The 10,815-nt window shown below is 35.4% G+C and overlaps 1 protein-coding gene across 1 annotated transcript in view; it reads right to left on the bottom strand.

Annotated features, from left to right (window-relative positions):
• Positions 1-5,908: 5,908 nt before the first annotated feature.
• Positions 5,909-10,815, bottom strand: part of BBS5 (Bardet-Biedl syndrome 5 protein) — a 154,007-nt gene continuing 149,100 nt past the window's right edge. The window contains exon 9 of the mRNA XM_089095063.1: positions 5,909-6,131. Coding sequence (XP_088951189.1) covers positions 5,961-6,131 — 171 coding nt within the window. The 3' untranslated portion in view covers positions 5,909-5,960. The remainder of the gene's footprint in view (positions 6,132-10,815) is intronic.

Raw genomic sequence — 10,815 nt, 5'->3', positions numbered from 1 at the left:
GCCGCTTCCATCGCTACTATTTGTCAATGCATCTTCGAGTACTTGCTCTGTGACTGCAACAATTGCTTTTGACTACAGCTACTTTTGTGTCTATAACTGCTTGCAACTGTGATTATGTCTTCTTGAGACTGTGACTGTGACTACTTGTGATCGTGAAAGCTTGGAACTGCGACTGCAAGTACATGTGACTGCGAATACTTGTGAGTGATTCTACAACCACTAATTCTGTGATTGTGACTGCTACTGCTGTTACAACTACGACTATTACTAATTCTTCTACCACTACTACTACCATTATTGAAGAATATCTAAATTGTTCTGTCTAACCTCGTTTCGCAACCATTTGCCTCTGTTGTCATGGCTGTTTGAATCAGGCTTCTGTCGTGATAAGCAACTGCTTTGGTGTTCAGAAACGTTGAGAAGTGACTGCTCCATATAGCGAATTGGCCTGCATCGTCATCCAGTATGCTGCCAATTGCAGACAGGACACGGCTTACGGTGGAAATCTCCCCTTCCGTCAGCTCGCGGAGGTGTTTGCACAAGGAACAGGTGTCTCCTTTCCTTGCAGCATCTTCAAGATCACTGTCTTTCTGGTCGACAAAGGTTTTCTTATCCTTATGCAGTACACTTTTGCACAGGTCAATAAGTCATCTGTTCTCTGGCATATTCTTTGCCAATCGGCCTTCTGGCGCAGCTTCATCACCGATTCAGTCTCCTGGGATAACCAGGGTCTATTCTTGTGTCTGATGCGCCCCATGGTATTGCCAGCAGAATCAAGTATGTTACCTTTGGAAGACTTTCATGCTACTTCAGAGTCGTCCAGAACGTGGAGGCAGCCAAACCGGTTTGAGATATCGAGAGTACATTTCTTTGACATCTCAGATGTAGCCAGGCTACTCAGATAGAACTTAAGAGGCCGTGCATCTTGCCGTTGCACTCACAGGCGTAATCTCAGCATGGCGAATACCATCCTGTTGCCTGTGTTTCCAAGCTCGGCAGACCTATAGGTCCGGCAATTTGTTATTGATTAGTTCCAGGGCCCAGGATCATAATTTAGTAGATCATCTTGTTTGTCTTACCGTCGATACTTTACCAAGTGTATTTATGTATATCTCGTTTCTGAAAGAGCGTGTTTGATATGACCCCATTATGCATATTCCAGAGCTGGAAGAGTCTTTTCCATTGTCATTCAGTGGATCTGGAGTCACACGCCGAGAAGATTTCTACACACACCCTCCTTGTCATAAACCCTTACGTTAAGGTCTTCTAGTAGAGTGACAATGTCGTGGGGTGGGAATCTAGGGTTGCTGAGAGCTCTGCGTAGAACTGACTCTTCACTTCTATAGGACTCGGGTTAGTGAGAGTATAGCGTACAATAAATGTCCACTTAAAATGCTAGTGCTGGGGCTGAGTTATCAGTATTCTATATGATATTTGCTTATAAGACAGAAAGCATCTCTTGGCTCTGGCGTTAAGCACGAGGCCAGCACCGTTTGTCTTAGTCTTCGAGTCGCCAGATCAAATCAGGTGATATCCTTCAACAATATCCTCGGACTCTCTTCCAATAAGGCGGGTTTCCGTGAGCCCTGCCAGACCTACATTTTAACGAAGTGTTGTAGCTCCAAAACAAGCATTGATTTAGCCCTGGGAAAGTTGATTGTGAGTAAATTCCAGGTGGTGAGGTGTAGTCCACCTTGGTTAAGAAGGTTCATTCGACGCTGAAATCAGTCCAGGGAGATGCTGGGGTGTGGAAGGTAAAAAAGGGGTTGATCATCCGAGGCAGTTTCATCGTCACTCGTTGTGGTAGAAAAAATTAGGTGGAGGCTTGAAGGTCCAACCCACCTTAGGCTTGGGATCTGATTGGATCTAGAACTTGCCTAGTTACTGAAAATTCCTGGGATGAGCTCTACCCACCTCATTAGGTTGAGGCTGTCCATTAACATGGATCATTTAGTTAGAGGAAACTCCGTATCTAGAGGCACATGGTGAGCAGATATAGTCTGCCTCATTCCGGAAGAACTCCATCAACCTCTAACTCCATCACGAACTCCCTTAACTAGACTCCCGCAATGTTAATAATCAAATATTCAATTTAAATATAAAGCTTTTTGAACTTTGGCATTCTTGACAAGAGAAGATCCTTTACCAGCTGATAAAAATAGAATGGCCGTTATAAAACTACCTCATAACACATTTATTCGTTTTCAGCTGATCCAGCTGTTTCTACCCACAGGAATGGAAAAAAAGGCTTTTAAGCTTAAACTTTTTTTTTACCGTTATGACCAAAGAGTATTAGGTAACATATAAGAATGGTAACATATATTTTTTTTAGAATAAATTTTCATATAATTTTAACCAAAATAATTATTTATTGGTTCCTCTTAGGTTCCAATCTAATATAAAATTAGTAAATTTGTCATTTGTACCAATTTGGCTTGTTTAGTCTCAAGTTCGTCTTGTTTGGTTTTACTTACTTTACTTACTTACTCGAATATAAATTTGTCGGAAAGCACAATAGATAAATAAAATTCAAAATGCTACATAATGTTAGTGAAATAAACAATTTAAAAAGTACAAACTGAATTTTACAGTAATAGTAAATAGAAGCGCATTTGCTTCACACAATAACATTGACCGTTTAGATGTTTTTAAATGCAATTAGTACACAAAACCATTCCAATGACACATTGACTATATTCCTTACATTTAAAAATGTTTCCAGAAAGGAATCAGTAAAAGCTCTGTGTACAAAGCAGAGGTTTCAGGAGGGGAAAGGCCCTTCATATAAAGACCTTGATTTTACCTTTAACTTCATTAGAAAGAATTTTTTTCTTTATTTGATAATGGTATCAAAGAGAACAATATAGATTCATGGTAAAACTGGGCTTGTATTGTAATTTTATTGTAATTCGTAATTTCAATATTGTAATTTCAAGGTAAAAACTGGGCTTTATTTTTTTTTGTTTTACAATGGACTTATTTCGTAAGCCAATCATACCATTCCTTAAGAAAATACAACTTCTGAAGAGAAATGACTCTTTTTTATAGCCTTATTAAAATCTTAATCGATTCGATATAGACCTAAGTGCTCATTTTGTAACACTTTCGGGCGAATTCCTTGACCTGCAGGAATAATTACTGGCATACTTACGGCAGCGACTTCATCAGACACATGTAAGATAAGAGGATCACGTTTGAGCTCCACATGCTTCACCTTCTCAGCATAACCAATTTCGTCATAACAATATTGCATAACAATCTTGTCATTCCGACAAGATAATATAATAATCTTTGAAAAAAGTTCAGTATGGGAGATATGTAAATTTCATCTTCCATCGCTTACGCTACACATGCAATTGGAAAATAGAACCCTTGCATTTGCCAATAACAGAATGTGTTGCACTAAAAAATTCTGTGAATGAAGCACTAAAAAGCTTCCTAAAGAAAAAGGGGTAAGTAGTGAGAGGTCGATCTATTTAAAAACAGCCATAGGAGGTAAACTATTGTAGTTACCAATACCCCAAGACGTTATTACGTGAATCTGGGTCTTGCGCAATACTATATTACATCTGTTTGTTATGTAATGCTATAGGGAGTTGACCGTAACATAATAGGAGATTGTTTTATTTGATTGCTACGTAATCTCACGTGACTTGTTAGTCCTCAGGATCCGCTAGTCAAGAGGGGAACTCCTGGTTGTAACTGAGGATGTTACATAATACTTTGGGAGATGTTTTTTTCTTCTAGACTTATTTTGTTTCGAAACATTCTTTTTCTTCGATATTTCATTTTCTTCAAGATTTCTTTTTTCTTCAAGATATTTTTTCTTCAAGATATTTTTTTTCTTTGGGGTGCTTTTTTCTTCCAAGATTTCATTTTCTTCAGAATCCTTTTTTGTTTTAAGATATTTTTTCTTTGAGACATTTTCTTAAAGATTTTCCCTCAGGGAACCTTTATATTTCGTCATCGAAGTTTTTGTCCGCTGTAAGAACCAAATGTAAGGACAGAGATTTTCCCAATGGAACGGTGTCTTAGACATCTGGACCAGCAAATCTTTCCTAATGTTATGCTCCAGGAAATAAATTCTGTGAAATAACCTTTTTCCCGTACGGGGAATTTTCTGCAGAGGTTTCTAGATCTACAAAGCTTATGAATCGCGTGTTTTATATCCAATCTTCCCAAAAGCGCGCTAAAATCCAACAATGTTATCGATTTTTGAGCTATTAGCCACACCGGGCTGATACATTGTTATTAGTTTTCTGACGTGAGTTCGACAAGACTTTGTTTTGATTCTCAAATGACTTTGTAAGAAAAAGACTTTTTATTGTAAATACAAGTTTTATTAATAAACAAATTTACAAACAATATTGAAGGACATTATTGCTAGGGCACTGAAATTAATATTATACAGCTAGGAATGTTTTTTTTTAATATAAACTCACTCAATCAAGGATTTTCTACATAAATGCTGAGAAATTCGCCATAAGTACACCTACAAAATCCAAAATGTAATACGGCATGAAAACTATTGGTTTTAATCAACAAATCTTGTACTCGCTTTCCAATTTGGTCTGAGAGCCTTTGTAGTCCGACGAGAACGAGTATAAACCACATAATGTATTCAACATTTTATTGAATAATCCTTTTCCTTCTTCCCTTTCAACCAGTGATTTCATACCTTTCCCCCTGTAAAATTAAAACCTTCTAAAACATACAGAAATCACCTTCTGAAAACACAGCAACCTCCTCCTTTCATTTTAGATATGGCTCTGAAGTTTAATCATCGCTCCTTACCTTTAGCAAAAGATTTGCTCTATTTACATATCTTTTCATCTTTAATGTAATATTTCCTTCATGTTTAAAAAGGACATAGAATTCAAAACATTTTCCAATAGTATACCCCTATGGCTGATTTTAAATAGACTGACCCCTCACAACTGGGGTAGGGGTTGGTGGGGGAAGATTCTCTTGAGCACAGGCCAATTGGATCGTTTTAGGTTTGATCATTACTTCGGTAATTGTGCATTATAGTGACCCCACTCAAGAAGTTTGATCTGGTCCGCCTACGTAAAACCAGTTTGTCTGTTTGTATTCGGACACAATTATTTTATGCACAGTGAGTGAAACTTCTATATAGTTTATTTTATCTTAATTAAATATTTGATATACAGAGTTGTTATTTAGTTAGGTAATTAACTTAGCGCGTTCTGGGTTGCCTGCTTTCCATAATTTTTTATTGTAGTTTCCATAATTTTTTTTACTAAAGTATTATATTTTCAGCATATTTAGGCATATTTTATTAGGATTAACCTAACTTCACTTCCTGAGTTGGGTCAGTAAAATACATAAGAAACATTTCCCTTGCTTTATTTGAAATTACTAATTTATTTTTTGGTTAAACTGCAGTTGGACGGCTGTTCTGAAGAAAACATCCTTGTAAAACAAAAACAGTACCATTAGATTCCTAATTTTATGCTCTTTCCAAATGTTAGGTCGATTTTCTATCAAACGGAGCCCCTACCCCCCTGATGGTTTCATATACAGCCCTAACAATACAGTTCTACTTTAATTGAATCTCGTCGTACGTCTTTGGTTCTTTGTTCAAACAAGTTTCTAAATCTCAACCCAATGAAATGTACTCGACCACATAAACATCTACTACCAATGGTCCCTTGGAGTTGACTGCACATGGGGCTTGCAACTGCAATATCATCTAACTCATTTACTGCAAATAAGTTTTAAATCAACTTGATCTTTAAATCAGCCTCGTTTGAGAATAGCCTTGTGTAGTTTAGAGCACCTTACAATGCATGACACACTTTAAATTGAACTTCTAAGCTATTCACCAAGCAAAATTTCAAATGTATAAAAGTAAAAGTTCAACTTGGGAGATTTCAAAATACTTTATTACAATAAGCCATAGAATATGCCAAAAACACGTTAAAAAACAAATGTGAGGTTTACGAGTTATTTGACCTTATATTATGCTTCACTGCTTCATCCCATGCTCTTTCTATGCTTGTATTATCTGCCAGCTCAAAGCAAAGACCAAGAGGCTCGTGAAAAATGAGTTTATCTATTTGAATAGCATTTCTATCGATGCCCTGAATGTTCCTCGTGGAAATTTCATCCTTGAAAAGAGACAGAAATAATAATAGAAAAAAAAGATTCAAAATCAGAAATGCTGGTATTCCAAGACGTTACAAGCACTCCCTAACTTTGTTTAAGAGAAAACTGTTTATTTTTGCGCATTAATACAATAAAAAGAATTTAGACAAGTAGCCCAGCTAGCTCATAGAGAAGACATTTCCTGGTTCACAGATTTGAAAATGACATTAGGTTTGCTCTGGCAAAAGTTGAAATACTAAAACACCTTCCTTTTAGGTAAAAAATACATTATTTTTGGAAAAAACAAGCTATTTTATTCCAACAGATTAATAAAGAAATCAGTACTTATCTGTTATATTGCCTATGTTAAGTTCTTCATCTAAGTAGAACCAGTTTCTCTGACTAATCCTAATGAAATATCACAAAATATGATGAAAATATAATGCTTTTAAACAAATTTAGACTATATGTCCTTCCACATTAGGGGAGGGAGGGGGGTAAATATAGCGGGTCTGCATGCAAAATGTGTGAGGTACAATTATTCTGCATGTTATGAAGTAAATTTTTTTTCTAACTTCAAACTGTCCATATACTTTACCCCCACCCCCTTGGTGCAAATATATAGCCCAAATTATATATTTCTGATCTATCCTGTCACTTCTTTTTGTCCTGTCTGAAGCTAAGCTGAAAGAAACTAACAAAGAAACTGGTTCTACAGTGCACAAATGGATGAAGAACTTGAAATAGGCACTGTAACAGACAAGTACCAAAAATTAAATTGCTTGGGCGGATGTGTCTCTTTGCAAGTGATCATTCTCAAACTTATGGTCTTGGTAAGTCTATTCTGTCTTTTGTTTTACGGCTGGGGCATCGAGCTGACACTTTCAGTGACAGTTTTTTTTAATTCTTCTCCAATCCCCACAAAAGGTTACATATACTACGATTATTTTTTTTCTTATGCCAATTGTCGGACATGCTTCGCGTATAGTCTGAAAATAAATGATTTATTCCAGATCCGTGTAGTCCTAAGGACTGTGTATTTTTTTAAGTGTAATACTCTAGTTCTGTACAGATACTACAGGGAGCACCAAATGATGTATCAGTATCTGAATGCGATCCTACAGATTTTTTAAGTCAAAGCTGTAAACGGTACTTTTACTAATTTTCCCAATACTTTAGACTAGCCACGGAGCCTGTTGGACGGTAGGCATAAAAAAATGAAAAAACTTCGCAGTGGATACCCTTTTGTGAGAACCACAAGAAAATTGTTTCTCCTCTCTCCGCAACACTAAATTTGGAATCGTCATGCCCTAACGCCAAAAAATATGTTCAAAGCTTAAACTCAATTCTTTATCCGCAAGAAAGAACAATGCAGTCTTACCAAATTTAGTTATAAAATTCACAACAATTTAACCAAACATACCAAGTGTATAAAATTATTTATATAGTTTTTTACGTGGATTTTTTTTTCAATATGATTTTTCTTTGGCTTTTCTTTTCCTGTATAGTGCTTGTTCGTTCACTTTTTTCATTATTTTTTAAGCTGTTTTTTTTTCTGTTGGTAAAGGCTTCCGGATTTAATCCCAAAATATTGGGACTTTTATTGCTACTTTTCGTAGAAAAAGTTTTACCTTAATTTTTCCCTTTCTTAGAAAATTTTACTCATCATTAGTAAATGTTTCTTTAAATTGTATATCTGCTGTTTAATAATTGCTTTTTTTCTGGCTTTAGGTAACCGTAGTATAACTTAACAAGATAGTTTTCAGGGCTAAAGCAAAGTGACTGACTAATAGTTTCAAGCATTAGAGAATTAAACATATCATAGATATAGATTCATACATATCATGATATAGATTCAAAACCCTATGTGAGCATCCAATTAACTCTAAGTCCTAAAATCATATTTTATGACCTATCCTCTAAAATTACCCCGTTATTCCTACTGGTATTTCGCGGCGTAATCCCTGATTTTTTGTTTATGAAGACGCTAATTTGTCTGGACGCTATGGAAAGCATTGTTACCTAAACATAAGGGAATTTTTATCTCCTTTCCTCAAGATCAACAGCATTGGCTCTGTGAATTTGGGAAGTATAAGGGACTTTACCCCCATTTAAAATAAATTTAATAGATTCTTAAGATTTTTTTTTTAAAAACATCTACTCAGTTCAAGAAATCCGTGGAGATTTGCTGCGCACTCAAGAAAAAGGCTTACAAATATGAAGAAAAGAAGTGTAAAGAGGAAGAACATAATGTTTGAATGTTGCAAAGCAATACTAATACGGTAACTCCATTTTAAATCACCTAAGATTGTAACAACTAGTAAGTTCATATTGCTAGCCACACATTTCAAGAGTGATAAGATGAGTGAAAGAAGGGGGAGTGACTTTTTAGAATTGACCGTCATATCAGTAGTAACCATATACACAGTCCAGCCAGTGATTACATAATATGCCTTACCACGGGCAGGTGTCTAGTACTACAGACGGTACATGCCTTACCACAGACAGGCATCTAGTACTACAGACGGTGCATGCCTTACCACGGGCAGGTATCTAGTACTACACACGGTACATGCCTTACCAGACAGGTTTCTGTGTCAACACCCATTTTCTGGACCAATGTTTTTTTTTACTATAACATAATGTTTCTACTAGCGATACAGCCAAACCAAACATGTTTATGAGTCAAAACTTGTCAAAGAGATTGATAACCTCTAGCTTAAAGGCATCTTGCTTCTCATCAGGTTTGGTTAAGAATGCATCATGGATAATTACAGAATGATGAATGGTATGGTACAGTCATAATTGTTTCAACTTGAAAAGTATATCATTTGCGAAAAAGCTAACTCAATTTGAAAAACAAGGTTTCCATTGGTTAAGAATGCATCATGAAAAATTACAGAACGATGAATGGTATGGTACAGTCATAATTGTTTCAACTTAAAAGTTGTATCATCTGCGTAAAAGCTAACTCAATTTGTCAAAAAGTTATAGCATAATAGGGGTGAAACAGAGTTCTAGATTTATTTTAATTGGACTGTATAAAAGTGCTAAAAGGGTTAAACTGCTTACCAGTTAAGGCAAGCCCGAAGGGGGTACTAACTCTTACGCAATTTAATATAAATTTGGAATAACATCATTGGCGTCCATCTACGGAAACTATTAATTTAACTGGATTGTATGAAAGTAGTAAAAAAGGGTTAAACTGCTTACCAGTTAAAGTAAGCCCTAAGAGGTTGGTACCTCTTAGGCAATTTATTATAAATTAGGAATAACATCGTTGGCATCAATCTATGGAAATGGTTAACCATGACAAGGTGATCATGGGACTTGACATAGCTCTAATTCTTGGCCGTGTTCTGTACAGTAGGCTACACAAATACCATTTGAGCAGTGTTGCCAATATAAAATAGGGTTTAGCATTGGGGCATGCTAAAAAGTTGAAACTAATAGAGTCATAGGCCCCAAGATGACCTTATGCTTTGACCTAGCTTTACATCTCGGATGTGTTTTGTACAATACACAAGTTCCTTTTGAGCAGTGTTGGCAATATAAGATATACTCCAACAATTTAGTATACTAAAAAGTTGATACTAATGGAGATTTAGATGCCAAGAAAAGAATTTTATAAAGAAACTCATTAAAATCCTTAGAAATCAACTATTGAGATGATTATGGGCTTTAATCATCAAGGGCCGCAACCATCAATGACCCTAACCACCAAGGACCTCCAAGGGCAACCTATCCCCAACCTCCAAGGGGCCCCCTCCCCCCTTTTTTACACTTATTTTAAGTTTTTTTTAACTTTTGTTTTTAACATGAAATTTTTTTTACAACTTTTTTTACATGTCTTAGAATGACATAAAACATACTTAAAACATAAAAAATTCCCATTTAACATTTTTACAATTCAAAATGAGAATGATATAGATATTTTAGTCGTGACTTTTACTATTAGAAAAATAATGATTGTAGTAGCAATTTTTTTTGGACTGATTTTTTTTCGGACTTAGAAAATCGTTCAACTTTCTTTTTTTCGTATCTTAAAATGAATTGAAATTTGGTTGCGGCTGTACCAATCGTACTCTTTGCTTGCTCATAGACACGACTCTATCAATATCTATTGTCAGATACATGGGACAACATTGGCAAAATCTAAGTATAAGCGTAATACATTTTTTCTATCAGCATCTTTGTCGGATACATCGAATAATTTCCTTATCATCATCTTTTGTCGGACACGTCGGATAACATTGTTAAAATCTGTGTATTAGAGTGAATAAATTCTTTATCAACTTCATTTGTCTGATACATCAGATAGCATTCACAAAATCTAAGTGTCATAGTGAATAAATTCCTTATAATCGTCTTATGTCAGATATGCTAGATCAATTTGACAAAATCTAAGTATCAGAGTGAATAAATTCTTTATCAATGTCCTTTGACAGATACGCTTGATAACACCGACCAAATCTAAGTAATATAGTGAATAAATTCTTTATCAACTTCTTTTGTCAGATACATCAGACAACATTCACGAAATCTAAGTATCAGAGTGAATAAATTCTTTATCATCGTCCTTTGTCAGATATGCCTAATAAAATTGAGAAAATCTAAGTATCAGAGTGGATAAATTCTTTATCAATGCTAATTGAAAAATACTTTTGACAGATACTTTTGATATAACTGATAAAATATAAGTATCAG

Source organism: Artemia sp. Qi Xiang Cuo, chromosome 9 (assembly GCF_049724085.1).
Source record: "Artemia sp. Qi Xiang Cuo chromosome 9, ASM4972408v1, whole genome shotgun sequence".
In the NCBI taxonomy this organism is placed as follows: Eukaryota; Metazoa; Arthropoda; class Branchiopoda; order Anostraca; family Artemiidae; genus Artemia; species Artemia sp. Qi Xiang Cuo.
This window is presented reverse-complemented; position numbering and strand designations above follow the sequence as displayed.